The 27,968-nt window shown below is 47.0% G+C and overlaps 1 protein-coding gene across 2 annotated transcripts; it reads left to right on the forward strand.

Moving 5' to 3' along the window:
• The first annotated feature begins 23,127 nt into the window (after positions 1-23,127).
• Positions 23,128-27,466, forward strand: LOC133708680 (glucan endo-1,3-beta-glucosidase 6). Of its 2 annotated transcripts, XM_062134161.1 has the most exons (3): positions 23,128-23,628; positions 23,768-24,122; positions 26,132-27,466. In XM_062134161.1, the coding sequence occupies exons 2-3, from the start codon at positions 23,773-23,775 to the stop codon at positions 27,258-27,260; spliced, it is 1,479 nt and encodes a 492-aa protein (XP_061990145.1). In that variant the 5' UTR covers positions 23,128-23,628; positions 23,768-23,772; the 3' UTR covers positions 27,261-27,466. The 2 variants fall into 2 exon arrangements, with proteins under 2 accessions (XP_061990145.1, XP_061990144.1); XM_062134160.1 differs by having other exon boundaries at positions 23,128-24,122.
• The last annotated feature ends 502 nt before the right edge of the window (positions 27,467-27,968 follow it).

The raw sequence follows: 27,968 nt of genomic DNA on the forward strand, positions 1-27,968 counted from the left end.
CAAATTCACGAAACCCAGAAAACAGACAAAAGCAAATGCACAGAAATTCAATGGAACAGGGACGTGATTCAGAGCACCAACCTCAAAGGCGAAATCTTTGGTGTGATTGAAGGCGCTTGTAGTCGCAGGTAGAGGCCTCGTCCCCAAGATCCGTTGGCTCAACAAATTTCATCCCCTGGAACTTGCTTCGCAAATCACAGAGCTTGAAGACGCCGACTCAGGTTTGAAGTTTTCACAAAGTGTCAAATCTCGACAGAGTTCCCCCCCCCCCCCCTTTTATGTCAACATCAACGCGTTCTAAGCCGCCCGCTCAAAAACGACATCACACACCAGCCGTACACGTGTCGCAAGTATCCACTTACTCTCCGGATTAACCGAGGGGTCGCCTCGGTTACGAAATCCATAATTACTATCATTTATGGCGAGAAGACGGCCAGGCTTAGGAGGCAAGCCTCCGCACGCTAACCCTCTACGGGTTGGACACGTGTCAACAACCACCAGACGAAGCGTCTGGTGGAAGTAACCACTTGGATGACTTCACCAACCGTCCGAAGTCTCCGCTGAGCGAAACCCCGCCAGCGGAACGTCTCCCTTGTCATCCTCCAAGTGACGAAGTCTCCGCTGAGCGAAACCCCGCCAGCGAAACGTCTCCCTTGTCATCTTCCAAGTGACGAAGTCTCCGCTGAGCGAAACCCCGCCAGCGGAACTTCTCCCTTGTCATCTTCCAAGTGACGAAGTCTCCGCTGAGCGAAACCCCGCCAGCGGAACTTCTCCCTTGTAGTCTTCCAAGTGACGAAGTCTCCGCTGAGCGAAACCCCGCCAGCGGAACTTCTCCCTTGTCGTCCTCCAAGTGACGAAGTCTCCGCTGAGCGAAACCCCGCCAGCGGAACTTCTCCCTTGTAGTCTTCCAAGTGACGAAGTCTCCGCTGAGCGAAACCCCGCCAGCGGAACTTCTCCCTTGTCGTCCTCCAAGTGACGAAGTCTCCGCTGAGCGAAACCCCGCCAGCGGAACTTCTCCCTTGTCCTCCTCCAAGTGACGAAGTCTCCGCTGAGCGAAACCCCGCCAGCGGAACTTCTCCCTTGTCGTCGTCCAAGTGACGAAGTCTCCGCTGAGCGAAACCCCGTCAGCGGAACTTCTCCCTTGTCGTCTTCCAAGTGACGACGTCTCCGCTGAGCGAAACCCCGCCAACGGAACGTCTCCCTTATCATCCTCCAAGTGACGAAGTCTCCGCTGAGCGAAACCCCGCCAGCGGAACGTCTCCCTTATCGTCCTCCAAGTGACGAAGTCTCCGCTGAGCGAAACCCCGCCAGCGGAACTTCTCCCTTGTCGTCCTCCAAGTGATGAGGTCTCCGCTGAGCAAAACCCCGCCAGCGGAACTTCTCCCTTGTCATCTTCCAAGTGACGAAGTCTCCGCTGAGCGACACCCCGCCAGCGGAACTTCTCCCTTGTCATCCTCCAAGTGACGAAGTCTCCGCTGAGCGAAACCCAGCCAGCAGAACTTCTCCCTGGCCATCCTACAAGCGGGGCGTCTTCCACTACACACCTCTGGCGGAACCCCCTTTCACCTTGCAAGCTGCGTGCTTTGTTCAGCGCAATATCGCTCAATAAAGTACCGCCAGGCACGTCTACTGGATGCTGCTTCCTGCTGCAGTCAGCGGGGGGATATCCGCCAGCGGCGGATCCCGAGGCCACGCCTCACTCTGACAACGACGGCCACTCGGCGTTACTGTCAGACCGTCCCTACGGGACACGGGGACTTATCAACAGTCTACGACGGCCCTGATCAGACACGTTGACACCCGTCACTCGAGTAGTAAGATTGGGTTCGCTACCCAACACCCTCTGCTCCGTGCAGCTCGCCCTCAACGAACAATTTGACGACCATCCGGAGGTCTATCTTAGCCGGGGAGTGGGGGACTCCCTGGGGGGCCTAGCAGGGGCCCACCCGAAAGGGTATAAAGCGTTTGCTCACAAAATCCATGGTTGACAACGCACTGACGCTAATTATGCTCCTGCAAGTCTAGCGGAAGAAAACGCTTCAAACCGCCGAGCAACTCCCCAACCAAGATTGCCCTCCTTGACTGGGGACTTAGGGGACTTGTACATACATGTACATTTGCAAGCATAATTAGCTATAATGGGCCACTCTCATTGTACCGCCAAATGTACTAATTCCAACCAAAGGAATGACATACAGATACACCGCCAAGCGGGCTACAACCTCAGCGGCGGATCACCCTCAGATCACCGCCGACGCGCCGCCACGCGCCGCGCCAAGATAGCATCAGAAGCTCCTGAAGCTGGGAACTGAAGCACATCAGTCCCACATCGAAAACAAGGAAGAGGTCAGCCTCCTCCTCACCTATAAAAGGTTCTCTCCTCTCTCCTCATTAATTACGCATTCAATACTTACCTACTGTTACATTGTCAACATAAATACATTGGCTAACTTAGGCATCGGAGAGTTGAAGACCGCTCAGCGCGGTCTCCCTCTGACGCCCTTTGTATTTTACTTGACATGTAGCGGAAGCTTTGAGAACACCACAAGTATCGATCCGCCCACCGGATCAGCGTTAACAAAGGTTCAGCTACCGCCGTGAAGGAATTGTGTCCTAAAACAATCATTTTGATGTAATTATTATTGTAATTATTATTATTCAAAAGGGCAAGTTTATTGTTCATTGCTTATATTTAATATTTGATTGAACAAGGTCCAAGGAATATGAGTTAAAGAGAAAGTAATCTAAAGAGTTAGATGTGTGAGACCTTTACTCTTTCACACTCTTATCCTAAAAGGTTCCTAGTCATAGGATTATCACTTGGACATTGATAATCCGGAAAGACTAGCACATACTATGTATGCTCAATATGGAGGATGATATGTCTCTTGTCATTTGTGTAGAGACACTAATACAAGTATGTGGGTGCTCTTAACTTAAAGAGTACACTGAACGCGATCATTAGAGTTCTTGTATGGAGTCTTACTTACATGTCAAACTTGAACTCTAAATTGCAATAATACAAATTAGTCCTTTGACCTGAGACACCATAGTTGTCTTATGAGTGAATGGATTATCTCTTGATGATGCAATAATATTGTGTCCCTTAATGGATATAATAGATGCATTCATTGGTATAATCAATTCGGTCATGGAGACATGTGAGTGTACAATAAGGAATCTCTATCCTTAAGTAAATAAGGTGTATGTTCAAAGATGTGATTCAATGAGTCTTTGGCCAAAGCATTGAATGAGATTAAAAATGAGTTTTTAATCACATTCTAAGAATCACATAAGAATGAAAATCACATTAATTAGGGGATTGACATATCAATTCCATACCCCGATGATGTGATTTAGAACATAGTGTTAGAGAAGGACCGTATTGTATTGTAATTCCAATTGAATAGGTTCTTTGTCATTCTACATTAACTAGGGTAGTCATGATATGTTGCAAGACGTCACTCATGACTTGTGAAGTCCCCGAGGATTAATAAACATTTATAATCCTAATAACAAGGGAGAATCAAAAATGGAGTTTTTGATTCGTAAACAAAATAGAATGGTTTCTATAAACTTCACTGCCTTGTTAATTAGAACCTAAGAGATCGCACACCATATAAGTGGATCCTTGAGATTGTATATGAAGAAGATTAAACAAGAGTTGGTTATGACCAAATAATTAATTAGATTTATTATTTGGACATAATTAGGTTTTTCGGGTAAAACCGAACCTATTGGGCCTAAACGATTGTCGGGCTTTTCGTGTGGACTTGGGCTTCACTAAATGAGATTTAAATGAAAGCCCAAGACACATTTTTAGTGCCCAATAACAAGTATGGACCAGCCAAAATATTGGCTTTATGAAAGTCAATATTTTCTTTTAGTAATTGGAGTTATTTCCTATTATATAAAAGTGAAAGCATGGACAAAGAGAATAAGTGTGTCTCCACACTATTATTTTCAGATTTGAGAGAGAGAGAGAGAAAGAGTTCTTTCTTGGTCCATTACAAAATTAAAGTAAAGAAGAACACTTGCATAATTTCTTCTTTTCTTTCATCTTTCTTCATCTCTTGATTCACTTGGTGAAGATCCTTAGAGGCCATATATTTTTGTGGCTTTACTTGTTACATCAAGGAGGAGATTACAAGCACAAGAAGGAGTACAAGAAGGAGTTCTTAATTCAAGGTGGAGGAAACACACACAAGGAGAGATCAAGGAGAGGAACTTTGGTGGTTCACTTGGATCGGATTAAAATCACGCTCCAAGGGTGAGTAGAACATAAACTCCCTCTTTGTTCTTCCTTACTATGCATGCTATGTTTATATACATATCACAATAAGCCAAGATCATGGGTTAAAGGAATGGATTTTATGTTTAGTTAGTAGTTTAATTGTTAAACTAATTCCGCACTAATTAAAAAGTTTTGAAATCCATCCATTCCTTCACGCCGAACTTTTAGACATTAACATCACCCGTTTAGGGATTGAGTAATCTGTGCCCCTGCGGAACTGAAAACCGAACCAAGTGAGAAACCCAAGGACTAAAATCACTGGAGAGGCAGCGGGCTACAATGACTGAGATCGGGTGGCGATATGGCGGAGAGTGGTGCGGTGCAACTGCCCCTAGTCTTTCTCACCGAAACCCGGCCAGCCTATCAATCCTCCAATCCAGTGATCTTCCGGAGCTCCTCATTTTCCAAAGAATCAGACTTGGTTGGAGCCAGCTTGTACCGGACTCGGGAGGATAAGCGAGGATAGTTGCATGTGTATCACATTTGTATGAATATGTAATATGTTGTCATTGCGTGTCGCATTTGTATGGAGTACCAATTGGTGTATCGCTATTGGCCACAAAGCCTTTTATAATAAGCATCCCTTTTGGAGTATGTATCGCTTTTCATTGGGCTATCGCCTTTTATTTCTGTATGAGCTTTTCATTGTGTATCGCTTGTCACCGCGGTGAAGTGCGAGTGTAGGCGCCATATTTCATGGCAAGGCAGTATAATATCGATGCTGGAGGCGAGAACGAGTGGCGAGGCTTTGACATTGGGTAATTCCGTTTGGCGTGGCATCGCGTTGGCATTTGCCGTTGCTGCCTTATATCGCTTATCGTTGCAGTTTTTAAGGGGCGGCTCATGAATGGCGATGTGTCGCGTGGTAATAACTATGTTCGTGGCGATGTATCGTCCACCATTCATTCAGTTGCTTCATGGCGAAGTATTGCGTAGCATTCATGCATTCATTCGTGGAGACGTATAGCATATCATTCATTTATCTATTCGTGGAGGCGCGTACCATTCATTCATTCGTTCATGGAGATGTATCGTGTAGCGTTTACGTACTTATGCATGCATAGGAGCATTCATTCATTGACGGCGGAGTATGGCATATCGGTAACACTCATGCATTAATAGGAGCGTATTCATTCATTGATGACGGAGTATCACCTATTGTTGACATTCATTGATAGGGGCATTCATTCATTGATGGCGGAGTATCGCCTATCGTTGACATTCATGGATAGGGGCATTCATTCATTGATGGCGGAGTATCACCTATCGTTCATTCATTCATTCATTCATGGCGGAGTATCGCATATCGTTCATTCATTCATTTGTTTGATCGCGTTTGGCAGCACAAGGGTTTGCGAGGGACAGCGTGGTGCTGTATCAGTGAAACCAGCCGTGGGCGATATCGTATTGGTATTAATATGCGATATCGTATTGGTATTAAAGTTGGGATTGCTATACAGCGTGCCCATTCCTGTTACGCGGTAAGGTGGCCAGCGTAAGGCCAATGGCGATAAGGATGGGAGTAAAATGTTTGACCGATCATAGATCGAATGGCGATAATCGTTAGCATTCGTTTAATATAGTGGGAGTGTTGCATTCGTTGCAAGAGCATTCAATGCATAGGTAATATCATATCATTCAATACTGCGCGAGGGCAGCTGCAAAATATATTTGATTAAGAAGGGTAAAAGGAGATAGTATTTATGCTTACAAGCATTTTTTTTGGGGGGGGGAGCGATAGCGTTGCGGAGATTAGCCTGGATTCCTTGCTCTACTTGGGGTAGTAGCGGCGGTGCTGGGCATTCCACAGATGTGGGAGGGTGATGCCATCTGCTCCCCTCAAGTAGAAGGTGGCGGGTCTGACGGCCTCGATGATTTCATACGGCCCTTCCCAAGTGGCCTTGAGCCCTGTTGGGGTTGGCATCTTCTCCTTCATCACCTAGTCCCCGACAGAGAGGAGGCGAGGCATGACTCTGGCGTTGTAGTAGCGAGCGATATGCTGCTTGTTGTTGATATTCCAGAGGTGGGCTCGCTTGCGGGGCTCTTCCAAGAGGTCAGAGTCGAGGTTCAACCTGTCTGAGTTGGTAAGTGGGTCGAAACATGCGACCCTCTCGCTATGAACCTCCTACTCGACAGGGATCACGGCCTTAGTTCCGAATGACAAGCACAAAGGGGACTCGCCATTGGCCTCTGTTAGGGTCGTTCTTATCGCCCATAGCACCTTGGGGAGTTTTTCGGCCCATAAGCCCTTGGCATGGTTGAGCCTCTTCTTCAAGTTCTGCATGATTATCTTATTGACAGCTTCGACCTGGCCGTTTGTCTGTGGGTATGCGGGGGAGGCATATCGTATCTGCGTGCCGTACTGGCTGTAACGCCCCAAACTGCACCTCATCAGCTTGAGCATGTCACAGTGCCGCGTGTCTCTAAGACATAAACTGAATGTTCAGTTTACATCCTAAAAACCCTCAAGGCATTTTAGTTAAATCGCTTTTCGTAAATCGCGTAGCAGAAACGTCGAAATACTTTTTGAGGTGAAAACTTTTTAGAATCAAGTATCGAACTTATTCGTCTAAGTGCTTCTAGATCACCACTAGGGTAAACAAGAGTTGGTACATTTCGAGACAAGAAGAAATAAGAATTAACAAGTTCCAAATTTAACGACTCTCAAGAAGAGTTCAAGACTAGACACGGAACCTGAATTCAGTTACTACTATTCACCGAAGCTATCTCCGCGCACCCTGCTCCGTCCGTCAATCCCGTCACCAGTGCACAGTACCTGCATCCACACTATTGTAGGGGTGAGCTTTCGTCCTCGCTGCTCATTGGGAAATCATCTCGACTAGGTTTGAAAACAATGTAATATTGCTTTGTGGCCACAGTATAAAAACATACTCAAAACCATGTCATTTAAAGAACGACAAACTTTAAAATATTTTTCAACTCGAAAACCGATGCATGATACTTAAATAAATATGGCGCCAAATCCAAGTATTACCTGATGGCCGGTCCCATAGACCCACTACACGACCTTACCTCAAACTAATTTATAACCAGGTAAGCGTAGCGAGAGCGTCCGCTACCTAGCTACACACACGGATCGGGTCGTCATTGCAATCGCCCACCGTCCGACCGGTGTAGCTAACCCTCCGGAGGTTTTGGGGATCAAACCCAAGGAAGTCAGAGCCACCCTTCACTCTCAAGCCATCACATCTCTCACGGTTTGGTTAGTACGCATTGCATTTTGACATAACCAAACCACAGGCTTAACATGCATCATTTAATAAAAAGCGTAATATAATAAAACCACTAATCGAGGAGAGTCCCGAATCCCCTACCTGGATTCCGATGCTTTTCTTCACGTACTCCGAGAGTCACGAACCTTCCGTTTCTCAGGTAACTGGAGTCCTAGATTCTGACATATTGCTCGTCAATATCTCATTGGATAAATATTAATGTTTCGACGGTAAAATAATCGTCCGATCAATCTTTCCTAGTTTGACAAGGAGTTAACCAACATTAACCCATTTGACCAAGGTTTGACCAATCACAACTACATTGACAAATAATCTCAATTACTCGATACTTTACTTGAAATTAGAAAATAGACCAATTTCTATTCCTTTCCTCGAATTTTGCATCACATAGTAATTCTGTCGAATTTACTATGGACACCCATACATATTTTAGACCATTTCTCCGCATTCACAACTATTAACTCCATTTCACAATTGTGATATCAGTTACTACTCTTAGTAACAGATTCACCAACTCGTCCAACATCCTTCCCAAATCAAAATAACTTCAACTCACCACAACAATGACAATTCGTAAAGCTCAAACATAAAATCAAGGAGTTTCTATTGCATAGCATCAACCAAAACCACTACAAATCAATTCTGTATTCCTCTGATTACAATCAAACTTGATCCATAGTTATATAACCAAAACGCAACAATCGAATTACCAAGCAACACATAACTTCAAATTTGTTTCACAATTACCTTTGTCGAGTTCAGTACAGTACCAAAACCCAATCTGCACCGGTGAAGGTCTAGAATCGGCAACCTTCTCGGTTTGATACCTCGGTGCACATTTCGGCATCCCAAGCTCTCTATCCAACTCGCAAAGCTTTTCGAAACTCGGTGATGAACAAGGTCAACCTTCGTCTGCAGATGCAGCCTAGCCAAAAACCAAGTCCAGAAGCGCCGGAAAAGCTGCCGGCGTCGAAGACGGCGACGGGGCCGAAACAACCCACAAACCAAAAATAGTAAAAATCGATCGTATTGAAAAACTAATTAGATTAACGTGGAGGCCATGACGAGGGGATCAATTTCGATACCTCACGCAACCCCGACGATCGCCGGAAACTGCAGAAGCTTCGCCGAAAAACCCAAAGCTTTTGGGCTTCGATTCTCTCTTCTTACTCCATGCATGGACGATCTGTGACCAGAGGAGGAACCACGATGAAAAGACGCATTGAGCATGACCGGTACGCCGCTGTGAAGTCGCCGGACGAGGGAAGTTCCGATCGGGTTCAGTCGCCGGGTCGACGGGCTGGAGAAACGGGTCGAGGCTTCTGATGTGTTCTGGAACAATCTGGGACGCTGATCCTATCAAAGGGCTATTTATAGCCAGATTTCAATTAAAACGAACGGTTCTAATCAAGCGGTGGACTTTTAACGGTCCAGATCACGTCAGAGCATTTCTTTTTATTTAAAATGAATTTCCATAATTCATAAACTTCGGAAATTCAAAATAAATAGTTCCGGTGTCGGAAAAATTCCCTGAAAATTCTCACAGACTCGTAACGTCGCGTACTTTATTAGAGACTCCAAACTTTGAAGATTCTACCTTGTGAAAAATCCCAATAATTATTCCCGAAGACCTTAATAATTACCGAGATCGTCAAAATTATTCCAAATGATCTCACCTTATCTCGATAATTTTTCCGGGGCTCACACTGGCCAACGAAGTCCCAGAGCGTATCGTTATCAAATTGGGCACCGTTATATGTGATGATTGTCTCGGGGATTCCGAAGCGGCAGTAGATGTTCTTCCAAAGGAAGTTAATGACCTTGGCAACTGTGATCGTGGCTAAAGCCTTGGCCTCGACCCACTTGGTGTTGTAGTCCACTGCGACAATGGCGAATTTGAGTTGTCCCGGTGCTGTTAGGAATTTGCCAATGAAGTTTAGACCCCACTGGCAGTATGCCCAAGGGGCGATGATGATCGAGAGTGGGACCGATGGTGCAAGAGGGGAGTTGGCGAACTGGTGACACTTAAGGCAGGCGCTAGCGATACGCTTCACGTCTTGCTCGATTGTAGGCCAATAGTATCCTGTACGCAGTGCCTTAAACGCCAGGTTTCTCGCACCCGCGTGATTGTCGTAGACTCCACTATGCAGCGATAGCAGGACTCGCTGCCCCTCCTAGAGGGAGATGCACTTCAATAGGGGGAAGGACCTTCCTTTCCTGTATAGTTTACCCTCTCAGACCGTGTATAGTGTTGCTCTTCTGCGAAGCCTGGTGGCAATAGTCTTGTCCTGGGGCTCGATACCCTTGGAGATGTAGTCGATAAATGGGTCCATCCATGAAGGCGGACGCTCGTTCTCGGTCAAGAATATTTCCGAGAATGACTTATCGATACTCGGCCTGTCCAGGATTTCTAGCTTGAGATCTCCCATATCGGTGTTTGGGGGTGATGTTGCCAACCTGGCGACAGCGTCTGCCTTGTTGTTCTGTGCCCGGGGGATCAGGGCGATTGTATGGTTGGTGAGACATCGCTGGAGTAAAGCCTTGGCGAGGGATTGGTAGTGGGATAGATGTGGGTCCTTAGCTTGGAAATCGTCGCCGACTTGGTTGACGACGAGTTGGGAATCACTAAAGATTGCCAGTCTCGTGACTCCTAGCTCCTTGGCTAACTGGATGCCAGCGATCAGCGCTTCGTACTCAACTGCGTTGTTTGAGGCCTTGAACTTGAATTGTAGTGCATACTCATATGTGTTCCCTTCTAGGTCAGTCAAGACTACCCCGTCGCCATTGAGGTTACGTTGGAGGATCCGTCTACGTGAAGAGTCCATGTGGGGGTGGTATGGGGTTCCGAGACAGTCTCGGCTGAGGATTCGACATCTTCTCGGGGTATAAACTCAGCGATGAAATCTGCAGCGGCTTGCCTTTGATGCTAGTACGCGGAGTATAGTGGATGTCGAACTCGCCGAGTTCGATGGACCATTTTACCAACCTGCCTGAAGATTCCGGCTTCTGGAGGACTTGTTTCAAAGGCTGGTTGGTCAAAACGTGTATGGTGTGTGCCTGAAAATACTGTCGTAATCGCCGAGCGGCCGTGAGGAGTGCGAGGGCGAATTTCTTGATATCGGAGTACCGGGACTCGGCATCGTTGAACCCCTTGCCGGTGTAGTAAACTGGCAGTTCATCGCTGTTCTCACGTCTGACCAGGGCAGCGCTGATCGCGGTGACTGATACGGCAAGGTAGATGTACAAGACTTCTCTTAGGATAGGTTTGGAAAGAGTGGGTACGGATGCCAGGTAGTCCCGGAGGCCTTGAAAAGCCTTGTCATGCTCGGGTCCCCAATTGATCGTTTCGGTATGGTGAGTTTTGAGGAGTTTGAAGAAAGGGGCACATTTGTCGGTTAAGCGTTATATGAATTGGGCGAGAGCGACAACCCCTTCCTCGTGAGGGACTGGACTTCGTTTCTCGTCTTCGGTGGTGCCATATTGAGGATTGCCTGCACCTTCTCGGGGTTTGCCTCGATGCCTCTCTCGCTGACTACGAAGCCCAGGAATTTGCCGCCAAGTACGCCAAACATGCACTTGTCTGGGTTGAGTCACATACCGTATTGGAGTAGGATGTCGAAGACGATACTCAAGTTCTTGATGTGGTCTTCAATGGTGACGCTCTTAACGAGCATGTCGTCCACATACACCTCCATTATCTTACCGATATGATCTGCGAACATGGCGTTAACCAGTCTCTGGTATGTGGCCCCGGCGTTCTTTAGACCAAATGGCATTACCTTATAACAGTACAAACCCTCATCGGTGGTGAAAGATGTGTGCTCCTGATCAGAGGGTTCCATGGCGATTTGGTTGTAACCCGAGAAGGCGTCCATGAAGCTAAGGAGCTTGTGGCCTACGGTGGAGTCAACTAGCTGATCGATTCGGGGTAGGGGAAACTATCCTTTCGGCAATCCTTGTTCAAATTGGTGTAATCGACACACATGCACCACTTGCCATTCGGCTTCTTTACCATCACAACATTAGAGAGCCATGTGGGGTAGAAGACTTCCCTAACAAACCCGATGTCTTGGAATTTCTTGACTTCAGCCTGGATTGCCTTGTATTTTCCTTCCGTGAAGGCCCTTTTTTTTTCGGATCAGGGGAACATCTTGTGAGATGGTGAGTTTGTGGGTCAGCAGTTCAGGCGATATTCCGGGCATGTCGACATACGACCATGCAAACACCTCATGTCAGGTCTTGAGGAAGGCGATTAACTTCGCTTGGAACTGTGGATCTGTTTTGGACCTGATCTTGACTTTTCTTTCTTGGTGTGTATCGGATATGGAGACCTATATCAAGTCTTCCAAGGCGTTTGGCCTCGGATGCTTGAGCTTGCGCCTATCGTCCTTCTTTTTGCTGCGTGTATCGCGGGCACCGGGAGTCTCGGGATCCTCCCTTGGATCGTCGGGCTTTTCCGAAGGAGAGGGCATGTCTAAAGTAAGGAGTATTTCTCGTCTGTCGTGTTCTTTCGCGACTGTCAAGGAGTTGCATTGTCTCGCCAGCTCTTGATCGCCTCTGACGGTGAGGATGTCGCCCGAGGTAGGTATCTTCATCATTAGCATATGTCCTGCCACAAAGCATTGGAGTCCCCAGATGGCGTCTCGCCCTAGGATGACGTTGTAGGAGGAAGGGCAGTCGACAACGATAAAATGTGTGGTCATAGTGGCGATAGTGCTGCCCCCCCCCCCCCCCGAGTGTGATTCGCAGGTTGTCGAATCCTAAGGGTTGTGTCATTTCTCCTGCAAAGCTAATCAGGGGCTCGTGATCTTAACTCAGTTTTTTCTTATCCTGGTTGAGGCCTTCGTAGCAGCTGTCGAACATGACGCTGACCACCGCGCTGCTATCGACCAGGACCCGATGGCATCGATAGTGGTCGATCACCATGGTGATCAAGAAAGGGTCGTTATGGTGCTTTTTTATGGTGTCCTCGCTGCGATTAAAGGCTATCGAGTTCCATTCTACCTGTGGGGTGTGGCAGCCATGGCTGAGTCCCAATATCTCCTGGCCCCGAGGGCATTGGCACTTTTGGGCACGGTGGGTCTTGGGTGCCTATGGAGCGCTGTCATGTATCGTTAGGATCTTTCTGTAGACCTCAATGGCGTTAGCGCCCGTGGCGGGAGTGGGATATTGCAAGAGCTGGCAGCTCTGAATGAGGTGCTCGATAGCATTTTTCAGTGCCCAGCAGATGTTGGTGGGGTGGCCGGACTCTTCATGATATGTACAATATTTACCGTTATCTAGCGGTTTTGCCTGGCCAGGTTTGCGTCGTGGTAGGCGTGGGATGATGTCTTTGTGGTTATTCCAGATGTCCTCATAAGAGGCGGTGAGTGTGGTGTAAATCTTGTATCGGGGTGCCTCAAAACGTTGGTCATCCTTGTGTCAGGTGCCGCTATATCGACTGCTAGAGGAGTATTTTGGCTTCTCGGGGCTCTTCTCGTACTGTTTATCCCTATTGTCGTTGTAGCCTTGTCCCTCTCACTAGGATCTGTCATGCTGGATAGGCTTGTCCTTGGCGGAATCATTGCCTCTACTTTTTGTGGTCCCGATGGGGTTGTTGACTTGAGGGACGCTGACTGGATGCGCGTTGGAGTTGATATCGCGACCAAAGGTATCGTATTCAGCTTGTGCGAAGGCGGTAGCGACGTCGAGGAGGTCATCATATGTCACAGGGGGATTGGTGTTTATCTGTAGTAGGAAGTATCCTGGCTGGAGTGCTTGCTTCAATGCTGACGCTGCTAGGGCTGGGTCAAGGGAACGACACTGTGTAGCTTGTTTCTGCCAGCGGCGGACAAAGTCTCGTAATCGCTCATTTGGCCGCTGTTTGAGCCAGAATAGGCCAGGTGTCGTGCAATAGCCGCTGCCGCACAGAATGAATCTGCGAAGAAATTTGTCCCCGAGCTCCTGGAATCTATCGATGGAGTTGGGAGGAAGGTTAAGAAACCAACGCAGGGCCTCGTTAGTTAGGGTTTCCTCAAACGCGTGACATGCCATTGCGCCCGTGTATCGGGTACCATGTACTCATGTAGGATGGACTGGAACACTTCTAAGTGCTGGTAAGGGTCTCAGGTGCCGTTATATTTCTCAATCTTGAAGGGCTTGGCCTCCGGTGGGCACTTCTCAGCTTGTATTCGGGCAGTGAATGGTCCCATCTTTCCTTGAAAGCCTGCCGTGATCGGTTGCCAACCGGTCCTGCTTTCGGTGCTTTCAACTCGTGCTTGTAAGGAGGCGATGGCTTCGTTCATTTGGAGCAATAGCCGAGTATTGGGGTCGGGTGGAGGTACGTTGGTGGCTGTGCCGGCGTTTGCACCCGAGGTTCTCGCTATATCATGGATAGGATGAGGTGGTGGCCCTGTGCCGAGTTGATTGGGGAGTAAGGGTGAATTCAAGTAGATGACTTGGGGTCCTGTACTCGTGGTGCCAGCCGTCGGGCCCGTGGGGCTTCCCGATGTGGCGCTTGGGGGCACGAAGGTGCCGGTGAGGCCAGTGCCTGGGTCGGTGGTGAGGACTGCTCCTGGTGTCGGGACACCACTGATATTTGGTATCGGGGTCTCTTGCTGATGGGTTTTGTCCAATGCTTCGTTATGAGCGACTCGCCGTTGGAGTGCCTCTCGGAGGATGCTATTCTAGTTTGTCATATTTTCGACCTCCCGGCGAGCTGCCATGGCTGCTGCGCGCTCGGCCTTGGCCTGTGCACGTGTCTCCCTGAGGTCGCGCATCGCTATCTCTAGCGCAGTGGTTGGATCGGTGGTCATGACTGAGCGAGTCTCGGCGTTCGGGCTTTGGAACTCGAGAGTGCGCTGGACCTCACGGGTCGTTGCCTCGTGGGGTAAATAGTCGTTATCGGGGATACTGGTAGCCATGGATGTGTTGTCCTGCCAGCAAGGAGCGAGGGGAGTCCTTCTAGCGCCAAATGTTTCAGTTGTCTCGAGAGGGGTCCGACCCAGCTGAACATGTGATGTATCGGTCTGTTACTATCGCTATCGGTCTCGCTTATCTGCAAAACAGACGAAGGTCAGAGGGAAGACCGGTTGTGCCGGCCTTCAACGCTCCGATGTCTAAGTCAGTATCATATAAGATAATGATAATGGAAAGTGATAGTAAACAGTTACCTCTTTGGGTTGTTGGAGATGACCCTAATGTAGCAGATTTGTGGGAGCTTGGCTCTGTTTCTTTCGTTGTGGGACGCTCGGGGTTCCCGATATCGCCCCGAGGGGTATCGGGACCCTCGGCTGGGAGCTTACCTTGCTTGTGTATTGGCGATACGAGTCTTGTGCTTCCGATACTTGCGCATGGGCGGTATGTGCATACCAACACCTACAATATGCGCCTCAACCCTGAGAAGTGTTTTTTCGGCGTCATCGCTAGCAAATTTCTAGGGTACATCATCAGCGAGAGAGGCATAGAGGCCAACCCTGACAAGGTTCAAGCCATCATCAACATGAAATCTCCGGTGTAGAAAGTGCATGTTCAGAGCCTCCAGGGCAAGCTAACCGCCCTTTCTCGATTCATCTCCAAGCTCACTGATAGATGTCTCCCATTCTTCAAGGCTATGAGGAGGACCCACAAGAAAGAAATTGCCTGGACCCCAGATTATGAGGCGGCATTCCAGAGTTTGAAGGAGTACTTAACGGCAGTTCCACTTCTCTCCATTCCTGTACAAGGTGAGATACTCTACATATATCTAGCGGTATCCCCTTCAACGGTAAGCTGTGCCATTGTACGGCGAGAGGGACAAGACGAACTACTGGTATTTTATGCCGGAAGAGGTATGAACGGCTCTGAAACCAGATACACCCTATTGGAACAGCTCGCTCTCGCACTCATCGTCGCCGCTAGACGTCTTCGCCAGTACTTCCAGGCCCACACAATCCATGTCTTGACAAATCAACCGCTAAAGCAGGTTATGCAAAGCCCTGAGCATTCGGGACGCCTCAACAAGTGGGCCATCGAGCTCAGTGAGTTCGACATTGAATACAAACCGCGAACCGCCATGAAAGGCCAAGCGGTAGCCGACTTCATCGCTGAGCTCACTGAATGTCAGGACGAACCCACCCTCAGGCCAGAAGAAGGCACCATGGAAATGACAACCGCTGAGGAACTAGCACCCAAGCAACAGTCATAGTGGAACCTCCATGTGGATGGCTCCGCCTGCGCCAAGGCCTGTGGCACCGACGTTATCTTAACAGGACCAGGGGGACTAAACGTGGAGTACGCATTGAAGTTCAATTTCACAGCATCAAACAACATGGCGAAATATGGAGCACTCATTGCAGGCTTACTCCTCGCTATCGACTCAGGCGCTGACAGCTTCAACATATTCAGTGACTCCCAGTTAGTCGTCAACCAAGTCAACGACAGTTTCCAAGCCAAAGACAAACAGTTAGCGGCATACTTGGGATACATCACGACTCTCCTCAAAAAATTCAAATTCCACATCATCACCCAAATCCCCAGAGAAAAGAATGCCAAGGTAGACTCTCTGGCAAGATTAGCAACCGCTCAACCACACCAAAGTCCCGCGGACATAAGGGTGGAGTGCCTTGACAACCCTAAACCCTAAACCAAAATCCTAGCGGAAATTTTCAACATTGAGGTAAACCCCAGTTGGATGGATGAAATAATCGAATACAAGCGCAATGGAACGCTACCAACCGACAAGGTTGAGGCATGGTAGCTCAAGCGGAGGGCAACCAGCTATAACATACAGAATGGAAAACTTTACCGCCAAAGGTTCACCCATCCCAACCTCCGATGTCTGACCTCAGAAGAGGGACAGGTCGTGTTGACAATGATACACGCCGAGGAATGTGGAAATCACTCAGGTGCTAGGTCCCTAGCAAATTGCACCATGCGGCATGGGTACTTCTGGCCCGCGCTCGGTGACAACACCAGAGAGGTTTCGAAGTCCTGCCATAAGTAGTGTCAGCAATACGCTGACCTCCCTCATGCCCCGGAAGAACCCCTCTCAACAATCATCGGCCCATGGATTCACTCCACTTGGGGTCTAGACCTAGTTGGCAAATTACCAACCGCTAGGGGTCAGTTCAAGTACATCATTGTCGCCATAGACTACAACAGCAAGTGGATAAAAGCAGAGCCGCTGACGGCAATCACTACCGCCAAGGTAACCCACTTCCTCTGGAAGAATATCTATTGCCGGTACGGCATCCCCCATACCATCATCACAAACAACGGAGCACAATTCAACAATAAAGAGATCATATCTTTCACCGCCAATCTGGGCACCAAGATGAGCTTTGCATCTATGGCCCACCCCCAAACCAACAGACAAATTGAAGCAGCAAACAAGATAATAAAAAAGCTGCTCAAAAAGAAACTCGACGACGCCAAGGGTTTGTGGACGGAGAAGCTCCCAGAAGTTCTATGAGCCATCAGGACAACGCCAACATCCGCTAACGGTGAAACACCGTTTTACATGATGTTTGGGACTGAGACCGTCCTTCCCATCGAGGTCACCCAACTTACCTCTAGGGTCGAAGGTTACTGTTCAAAGACCAACGCCAAGGGTGTCAACCTCGACAAGGATCTCCTCGAAGAGAAACGCCACAAGGCCTATTTGCACAACTTGCAAAACAAGCAACGGGTATCGCGTTTCTACAATGCCAGAGTCAAAGCCCGGAACCTCCAACTTTGGGACTGGGTAATGAAGGAAGTCATTCCACCGCCAACAGCTCTCCGTCCCACTTGGGATGGAGCATATAAAATAGTAGCAGTCATCATCCCAGGCACTTTCTACTTAATGGACAAGGATGGCGTCACAACGACCCACCCCTGGAATACCGAACACCTCCGGTATTACTACAAGTAACTACCCAAGAGCATCTTGACTTAGCTAAATTTTTGTACAATATTTAGCTAAGGGAAGCTACCCAACGGGTACTCTCCCTCTTTTGTAAACGCTGATCTCTCAGCTATCAATGAAACGAGGAATTATTCAAACCATTGTTCTCCAGTGCACAAGTTAACTGGCAACGCCAACAACATTCAGCGGACCACGTTCGCTACATTGTGCACTTGGAACAATTTTAATTCCCTTAATGTTTCATTGATTAACAAAAGCATAAGTCAAAGTTCTAGCGGTATACTAACATTCAAACAACACAAAAATATCATTAGCGACAATCCCACACTTAGACAAAATTCAAAGAAAGAAATAAGCATCACTTCATTAAAAAACTCATTGTTCTAGTACAGATAATGAAATGCCTCAGCGGCAGTACACAGCAAAAAAACCTAGGTCTCCTGAGACTCTCCTTGGGGGGCTGCCGCGTGGTCGCCATCCACCTGCTCCGGTTGCACCACCGAGCAGCTCGTCTGATCGGAGCCAGGGGCGGTAGGGCTCAGAGTGATCATCGTCCCATCGTCGCTGGTGTTGGCTGCCATCAATCAAGCATGAGAGGTATCGGAGGCCGTCGACAACGGAGTCTGCTGAGATCCTTCGCCAGTCCGCTGGACTGACTCATCGCTCCCAGACCGAACGCCTTCGGGCTGCGATGCGCCAGGTCCACCTTCGGCCCTCCGCGGGCCATCCTGCTCCGCTTGCATCTGGGCAGCCTTCTCCCAGTCGATCACCCCCTTGGCATTGAGCTTTTCGAAGTTGGTGGTAGAACCAGCTATACCAGCCTTCGTTAGCTCCTCCTTATAGTCTTTTGATTGCTTGAAGGCCTCCACGGCCGTGGCAGCCAGTCTCTCCTTCTCCGCCTCCCAACCCGCCACCTGCCGTTGCAGGTGCTTAACCTCTTCAGAACGAGCGGTGGCCTCCCGCTGAACATTATCCAACCTCTTCGTCTTGGCCGACAACTGCTCCTGGACGCGGGCAATCTTTTCCTGCAGCTTCGCCACCTCAGCATTGTGCTGCACGTCCCAGCCAACGGCAACATCCAGCTTCTCCCGGGCGTCCACCAAATGCACCTCCGCCTTTGAGAGTTGTCGCTCACAATCTTGGAGTCGCTTCTTCACAGCTGCAACTCCTGCTTCAGACTATCAACCTCAGCGCGGAGCTCTTCCTCAACGGTGGATGGTTTTGAGACCGCCAGGAATAGCTCGTTCAGCCCAACAGTAAGATGGCCGAAGGCCGAGCTGAACGGTGACCGTTGTAGCGGAGTGTCCCACAAGGTGCCATCCATGCCGCCAAATCCCAACTGCTCGCATATGCTGAAGAGCAGTTCTTACTCGTTGTTGGTAAGAAATTCAGCGTACGAGGCGAAGGAGTCCAGATCATCGGAAGGCACCTCCCCACCAGCGTTGGCAACCACAGCCTTCCCATCCTTCCACGCCCTCTTTTGCTGCTGGCGCTGGGAGAGTGGCATATTTTCCACCGCATCCTCTTCTTCCTCGCCATCATTCTGCCGCCTTTTCCTCTGCAGAGTGACAACCGGGATGGCGACAGCGGTGGTTGGTCCCACCGAGGTGTGTGGCTCCAGGCCCGCTATAGTAATGCCTCCCCATCGCCAGGATCCTTCTGTGGCACGGTCTTTTCTTTTTGCCACACGGCGTGCTCCGACAAGCCTCTCCACGGCCTTCTCATGTCGCCGAGCTTCGGCCACGGGGCGCTCCGGTCTGACGGCTGCTGCATGAGCATCTGTCTCCCCTGCGAGCGGGAGGTGAGAGTGGAGAGGCATTTCCAGGACGCCCTCTTGGTCGGAAGGGCGAACCTCCTTCGTTTTCGGGTCGACGGTGGTCATTTTCGCCTTCAGGGCCGCCGCGAACATGCCCTCCAAGTAGTTGTTCAGACCGGCGTTATCCATCGATTTATTGAAGGCCGCTCGACTCAGTTTATTGCCGGGAACAAGATCTACACAGCCAACATCAAGTCAACCCAGCAAAAAAAAAAAAACAACAAAGTATGCTCAGCGGTAACTACCTGGAACCCGAGTCAAGTTCAACGCCGCTAGCAACTCCCAACCGGTCAGTAGCCGCAAGTCCAGAAGATTCTGATTGTCCCAGCAACCCTTGATCCTTGCAACACGGCACTCTTCCTCCGGCGTTAACATGAAACGTAACCCCGCTACACACACCAAGAAAAGGGGAAAGTGTTAGTTTCGAATGTATCGGAAGTGAAGGAAACACAAGTGAAAAAAAAAAAAAGGAAGAGAGCAAACAGCGGCAACCTTGGATAGGTTGAAACTTCGACTTAATCCTATGAGTTGGTCCCTTCGGATTCATAGTCGCGTCGTACTCCTAGCCCTCGGTAGCAACTTAGTATGTTGACCGCCAGAAGGACATGGAGTCCGGAGGATTCTCAACCAACCTAGGTGCCCCGGTGCGCCGGCTCAGGTTCACTTGGCCGCTGCACCCTTTCCCCCTCACATACACCAGCTCGTAGAAGTATAGAACCTCGGCCACAGTCGGACCTTCGTAACCGGACAACCTCCACAACACGTTCAACCCCATCAGCATCTTCCACATATTGGGACAAATTTGTCCAAATGCGAGGTTGAATTCGCAAAGTAATATCTAGAGGTTCGGCAACAACAGAAACCGAACCCCCTGATGAAACATTGCCTCGTGCACGGCCGCGTACCCCGATGATAGAGACGACGCAGGTTCGTTTCTCAGCGGCGCCCTTAGCTTCGCTACCCCAGGAAGCTTATACACCCGCTTTATTATGTTAATCGTCGCTTGGGACATCGGGCCAACCGCTTCGTCTACCGGTGTCTCGTCCGACAACTGCCATGTCGACACGACGGCGTTTTCATCCGCGGAGTTATCACCCTCCCCATGAGAACTGCTGGCCGCATCGTGACTGGCCAACCGCTCCTCTCGCCGTTGGCTAGCTGCCGTGTCCGCCCCGGCTTATGCAGTGGACTTCGGTCGTCCCCTAGCCATTGGATATATCGTTTGCAACGGTTCAATGTCTAACGGATCGGACAGTGAGGTTCCTGCAGGGGCAGACGGACGCAACGAGTCAATAAAAATCCTATCTAAACCATTGAGCGACACATCAAACCCGAAATCCTCACTACAACACCGCTAGCGGAATTTCTCCCCTTCATCTTACAAGCAAGACGGTCCCCGCGACGCTTCTTAGTGCTTACTCTCAGCGGATGGACTTCCGCCAATGGCGATTCCCAAGGCAACGCCTCATAATGACAACGACCGTCACGCGGCGTTGCAGTCAAGCTCTGTTCCTCCAGGACAAGTAAGGGGACACGTCAACACAGTCTTCGACGACCCTGATCAGGCACGTTGACCCCCGCCACTCGGGTATCAAAGATTGGGCTCGCTACCCAACACCCGTTGCTCAGCGCAGCTCCCCTCAACAAACAATATACCTGCCAAACGGAGGTCTATCTTAGCTGGGGAGTGGGGGGCTCCCTGGGGGGCCTAGCAGGGGCCCACTCGAAAGGGTGTAAAGTGTTTGCTCAGAACAAATCCATGGTGGACAACGCACTGACGCTAATTATGCTTTCGCAAGACTAGCAGAAGTAACGCTTCAAACCGCTAGGCAACTCCCTAACCAAGATTGCCCTCCTTGACTGAGGACTTGGGGGACTTGTACTTACATGGGCATTTGCCAAGCATAATATATTAGATACAATGAGCCACGCTCATACTGCCGCCAGCGGCACCAACAGCTATTAATAGTGTGACCTACGGAAACACAGCCAAACAGGCTATCACCCGAGCTCCGGCTCATCCCGAGATCACCGCTGACGCGCCGCCATGCGCCGCGCCAACATCACCTCGCTGAAGCATCAGAAGTTGGGAACTGAAGCATTAGTCCCACATCGAAAACAAGGAAGAGATCAGTCTCTTCCCCACCTATAAAAGGTTCACTCCTCTCTCCTCATTAATTACGCATTTACTACTTACCTACTGTTATTCTGTCAACATAAATACATTGACTAACTTAGACATCGGAGAAGAGAAGACCGCTAACCGCGGTCTCCCCCCTTTGTATTTCATTTGACAGATAGCGGAATCAACAAAGAATATCACAAGTAGCGGTTCACCTCTCGAACCAGCGTTAACCGAGGTTCGGCTACCGCTGAATCTTAGACATTAACAGATGTGGCATCAGACGTGTCATCTACATGTAACTACATATTTCCGACATGTCTTTTAATTAATATACTAAATGAGAATAAATATTTGTGAAAATATTAACAAAAAAAATCCATCATAATATTTGTGAATATTATTAAAAAAAACTCATCATATCCTTCTTCCTCGCTGGGCATGGCATATTTGTCATGACGGTAGGTTAAAGAGTCGGACAAGTATTTCAAGTACAAGATGCATCTAGTGATTAATATACCAACGTATTCTATCTCTTTTCTCGTTTTACCCTTTCATGGCTTCTTGGTCATAGCCATCAGCAACCCGGAACCAATGTTAACTCATCAAATACTATCATACCAACCAGACTTAATATTTATTATCTAGATGATGAAGTGAATTAATTAGAAATCTGAAAATATGATTGTGAACCTCAAACTAACAATTCAATGGAGAAAGATTGTTTAGTGGTTGATTCGAACTGTCCTCTTTCCTCATTCTTGATGAGCTTTGGGGGTTAGAGTTAATTGCTTCGATCTTTTTTTTTTTATTAAATTTGTTTCTCTAAAAATATGTGTTGGAAATTATGAATAATGTGAAAATAGTGATGTGGATTTGGTAACTATATTTGGTACATAAATTTGGGTTCTTTAGCGTTACCCATTTTTGATTGGTGATTGAAATTAATTTTTTTATTTTTTGTCATAGGTCTAAAGGCTCTTAAATATTCAACTGGGCACAGTGGTGCGGCGGTGTCAGGGAGCGGCGAGGCAGTGGGGGGATGACGATGGTGTCTGCCGGCGGCGGGAAGGAGTATCTGCAGTGCTTGATTGCTGGTGGGGGAAGTGGTGTATGGGTCGAGTCCCTGTCTTTGGGCCTTGTTGTCATTTGGGTCTAATTAAGGTTTTTTGTTTGGTTTTATTTAGGGGTTTTGGTTTGGTTAGTTTAGGTTTAATAAGTCCCTACTCCTTCGAGCTAAGGTTTAGGAGTCGTGTTCTGTTTGGCGTGCCATTATTGTGGCGTTACTTCGAGGAATTATGGGTTTTAATTTCGGTGCTTTCTGGTTGTCAACGTGAGGGTGGATTGCCTTTGCACGTGGTCTGGCGGTACTTGGACACGGTGTTGAAGAGGGTAAATTGGCTCGGTCTAATGTTGGTGGCAAGGTTGTATCGGTACTCTCGGGAAGTAGCTCGTGGTTTCGGGCGTAAAATTTGGTTAGGGGTTGGGCTCATTTGGCTCATGAATGTTGCTATTAGCGACGGACCCATAACTATGGATCTTTGTAGGAATGTGTGTCGTGGTATAGTACCACAACCGGTCATTCCAATGCGTTGTAATATTTTCGGTTATTAATGGATTTTATTTCTTCTCAAACAAAAAAAGGCTCTTAAATATTCAGAGATAATTCAAACAAACGTATAACGACGTGATGTCGCCGTCAAGGGACCCGCCCCGCCCAGGGTCACTTCCTTCTTCACATTGTAGTTGCAAAACAAGGTATCAATTGCCGTTTGCCTCTGGCCTAGCGTTAAAAACACACAACACCACACCACACCACACCACACACTATTACTTTTGGTTTTGTTTAATGTGCATCAGTGTCTATCTGCAATGACATCTTTGCAGCTTTTCCTTCCTCCCCCACTTAAATTTTTCACTTTTCTCTCTCCATTACACGTCTGTAGGATTAAGTTAAGTAGGGGTAGTGGCTAGCTGCTTTTTGTACTTGGAAGACCAGTGAGTGATGGATTCTTGAGCTTTCCTCTTTCTTCCTTCCTTCCTTCCTTTCTTCACTCCATGAGCACGAGAGAACAGGATCCTTAACTAGTTTAGTCCTTTTAGCTCTTTTACCTCCTCCTCCTTTTCCGTTTCTCCTTTTCTCTCTGGATTTGTATAATACTACTACTACTACTATTGCTTCGTATCAATCTGGGTCTGCTTCAATTAGTTAGATTTTTCTTTTGGTTGCAAAAGAGACCTAAAATTTAATTAGCTAGATTGTTGAGACCTCAGCAGGTGAGTATGTTTTTTATTTAAAAAAATTGTACTAGTGAGTCGGTCAGTCCCTCTGTGTTCTTAGAGCTAGCTGCACAATTTCTTTTCTGCTTTCAGCTCCCACTAATATCTGTGTCTTTGTTTCTCTTTGAATTAAAAGAGAAAATGGGGAGGTGGTTTTCAGGTGGTATTTCTATTTGGGTAGTTATCCTGATTTCAAACTTAATGATGTGTGGAGTAGTGATTGGGATTGGTGCAAACTGGGGTACACAGGCAAGCCATCCTCTGCCCCCAGATACTGTGGTGAGCCTGCTGAGACAAAATGGGATTCAACAGGTTAAGCTCTTTGATGCGGAATATGACACGCTGACGCATTTGGGTAAGTCTGGGATTGAGGTCATGGTGGGTATTCCTAATGATATGCTGGCATCCCTAGCCTCCAGTGTTAAGGCAGCTGAGAAGTGGGTATCCAAAAATGTCTCAGCACACATCTCCTCCAATAATGTCAAGATCAGGTAACCTTCTTTTCATGATGCTTCCGTCGAGATTCATTTCATAAGTGCTTTTTCTTTTTCCTTTTTGGAATGGAACTTTAGTTATTATTGTACTTGCTATTGGAATATTGGTAGTCGGTAGAAATGGTGGTAATTTTAATTGCATCTATGCTGTTCAAGAGCCCTAGATTCTTAATACTCGTGGCACTCATAGACCAACTCGGCTTTGAAACCATTGATTGTTGTTAGCAAGTAAATCGCATGTTTAGGTTCATCTAGACAACCATATGAGATCTATGTGATTATCGGTTTCTAAAACTTTAGTTGGATCGGATCCTTTATGCTTTTGTACTTCCAGACTCTAGCATTGACATGTTTCAGCTAATAGCAATGCTTTTGTTGGGAACTTTTATTTGCTACATCTTTGATTAGGCTTAGAAGAGCCTCATTGATTCTTTCTAGTTTGTACCTACTCTACGTGTATAAATTCATCCAAACTGGGAAAGTGTATGCAGAGTATGATATTTTTCATATCTCAGCTTCCTCGATCCTCCAAAGTCTTGTTGAAATCTTAAGAAGTCCATTGGTCTAAACACAAACTGCCTTCCCTTTGTTTAACAAAACCATCACCATTAAGGAAATAAAAGAGAAAGGTTTAGTCATCTAATTCAAACAAGTTTTGGTTCAATTTTCCATGAGACAAATCCATGCTAAAATTTGTAATTCTTTAAAGGGGCCAGGGAGATTTCAAATGAGGAGCTTCAAGGTGAAACTGATCACGAATGCTCAACAATTAACTTCTCAAAGAAAGACTTGGTAAAAAATGCTTGAAGAATTCAGAGACCAAGATTGTTTTATCATTTACCAAGAGAAAGAACAAGAATGAGGATTGCAATCAAAGAGGAGGACTCCTTTCCTCTGTATTATTAAGCTTTCCAAGAAGAATAAAAACTTCTATCAGTAGAATTTACAGAGGAAAAGTTAGGCTACCTCCTTATTGGCCTTGATTGAAATAGGCTATATATTACTATAGATTATATATCAATAGAATGTATTGTTTGTATATTTGGCTATGTTAATAAGCTTCCAGGGACACTTGGTTTTGCCCTTCTAGTGCCTATGATAATATGGTAACTTAGCTATCTTGTGCTGCTATGCATGCTTGTAACTCATGAACGTCAGTTGTTCACAGCTGAGTGTGAGCATTTCACTTGTCCAGAATTTTACTTGTTGACGATGTTCAATTGTGTATTGGTTTTGTTGCTTTAAGGTAGTAGTACTGCACTGGTTTTCTGAGTCGTGTAAATGCCCAAACCGTAACTGCTAACTTAAATTGGGATCAGTTTTTGGTGACTGTACTCCCTCAATTACCTCTTACTTGGAAGACACATCCTGTCATGACTCAAGGCCTAAGAAAACAAACAAACAAAAGGAAACCGTATCAGTCATGATTTGCATGTTTTTCTGAACTGCATCTCACTCCCTAACATGTGCACAATATAAGCTCCTAGCATGGTTCAGCAACATGTTAATTCAGTACTTGAATATGTTTGTTCCTGGTACTAGGATAAGAGTTTTTAACTGTTATTTATAAGCTCCTAGCATGGTTCAGCAACATGTTAATTCAGTACTTGAATATGTTTGTTCCTGGTACTAGGATAAGAGTTTTTAACTGTTATTTATAGCCTCCAACATTCTGCAAGGAGGATCATGATTCATGAATATATTTTCTGTTTATTTATACTTGTGGTTGTGCATATCAGTGCCTATCAAACCTCTGTGTAATATTTTCCCTAGGCATGTTTATTCTAGTGTTGGTACGGTAAGAGTGTTATTATAAATAATCTGTCTGACTAGTCTATAATAAGTACAATGAGGAACTCATTCTGCTGATTTCTTTTTATGATCTGCTTAATAAAGCTACATACTGAATCTGCCTAGGATTTATTGTTTTCTTCTACTTCTTGCAAGCTTTGCATAATTTCGACTCTTGACATCCTTGTATGTGATCATCCTCTCTGATTTTTCAGGTATGTTGCAGTTGGAAATGAACCTTTCCTGGAAACATATAATGGTAGCTTCCTCAGGACAATCTTCCCTGCTCTGCGGAATGTCCAGTCAGCCCTCATAAAAGCAGGCATTAGTAACCAAGTAAAGGTGACAGTACCCCAAAATGCTGACGTGTATGCGAGTTCCAACGGGCTTCCATCTGGTGGTGACTTCCGAACTGATATCCATGATCTAATGCTTCAAATTATCAAGTTCTTGAGTGACAATGGTGCTCCTTTCACGGTGAACATTTACCCGTTTATAAGCCTTTACATTGATGCCGACTTCCCAGTTGATTATGCATTCTTTGATGGCAATGCATCGCCTATTACAGATGGCAGTTTAACCTACTATAATATGTTTGATGCGAATTATGACACACTAGCATGGGCCCTGCAAAAGAATGGTTTTGGAAACTTGCCAATAATAGTTGGAGAGATTGGATGGCCAACTGATGGAGACCAGAATGCTAATCTTGTCTATGCTCAGAAGTTCAACCAAGGTTTCATGTCCCACATTTTGAGCGGGAGAGGAACTCCGATGAGACCAGGGCCGATTGATGCATATTTATTCAGTTTAATAGATGAGGATTCAAAGAGCATTGCTCCAGGAAATTTTGAACGACACTGGGGAATATTTACTTTTGATGGAATACCAAAATACCAGCTTAATCTTGGTACAACAAATTCAGGGTCTGTAGTAGCTGCAAAAGGGGTGCACTATTTGGAGCGCAAGTGGTGTGTGATGAGGCCATCAGCGAACCTCGATGACCCACAAGTGGCACTCAGCGTGAGCTATGCTTGTGGACTTGCGGATTGCACAAGCCTTGGTCTTGGTTCATCTTGTGGAAACTTGGATGCTAGAGGAAACATTTCGTATGCATTTAATAGTTACTATCAGATGAACAATCAAATGGACGTTGCGTGCAAGTTCCCAAACCTCTCAATGATCACCAAAACAAATCCATCAGTTGGGTCTTGCAGGTTTGAGATCATGATTGAACCATATTATGGAGGTGCAGGCTCAGAAAGGAGACTTGGAATTCTCCAAAGGCCTCTGAGCCTGGTTGCCGTTCTTATTCTCTTTTTCGCCAACAGTTATGTGAATTAATTTCATGCCAAGCCTGCTTCTTCTGATTATTGATGAGGAACACTAGGTGCCACATTAGCTAGTTAGAGAACAACCATTGCATTCCATTTCATCATAGTGGAAGGGAATTTGATTGTAGTTCAAATTTTGAAATTTGGAAGGTATGGTATGACACCTTCAAATTTGTCTGCAAAATGCATGTTTGTTTAAACTAGAATTGCTTTGGATGGGTAGAATGCTAATTGATGTACGATGAAGAGTGTGTGGCATGCCCCCTGGACCATGCGAGGTGGATGCGGCTTTCACTGCATTGGCCATTGGGTAGGAGTGTACTAAATATAATAATCGGGTCCTTCCTCCTCAGCTGTTCATGAACCGGCCTCACTCTTCCTCTTCATGAACTGGCGTCACTCTTCATGAACTGTTAAAAAAAAAAAAAAAAAAGTGATGTGACAGATGAGTTTCGATTTTCAGACACGTCAACTCCGCGTATTGAAATTCTATTTTAAGTTTGAAAGGATTCCCTCTCACCCCCCAAGTTGAACAGTGTATCGGGCAGACAACAGTGTATCAGAGCTACCCAATGTGCCCCCTCGACAACCCTCTTTTGCCAAAAAACAAAAAAAGTAAGAGAGAGAGTAAATTGTGTAGGTCAGATTTTACCATCATAACGCCATCATAAATGGCTTAATGAATCCAGTTGAGATCGTGCTGGGGCTATCTATGTGA

Source organism: Rosa rugosa, chromosome 5 (genome assembly GCF_958449725.1).
Source record: "Rosa rugosa chromosome 5, drRosRugo1.1, whole genome shotgun sequence".
Taxonomy (NCBI): Eukaryota; Viridiplantae; Streptophyta; class Magnoliopsida; order Rosales; family Rosaceae; genus Rosa; species Rosa rugosa.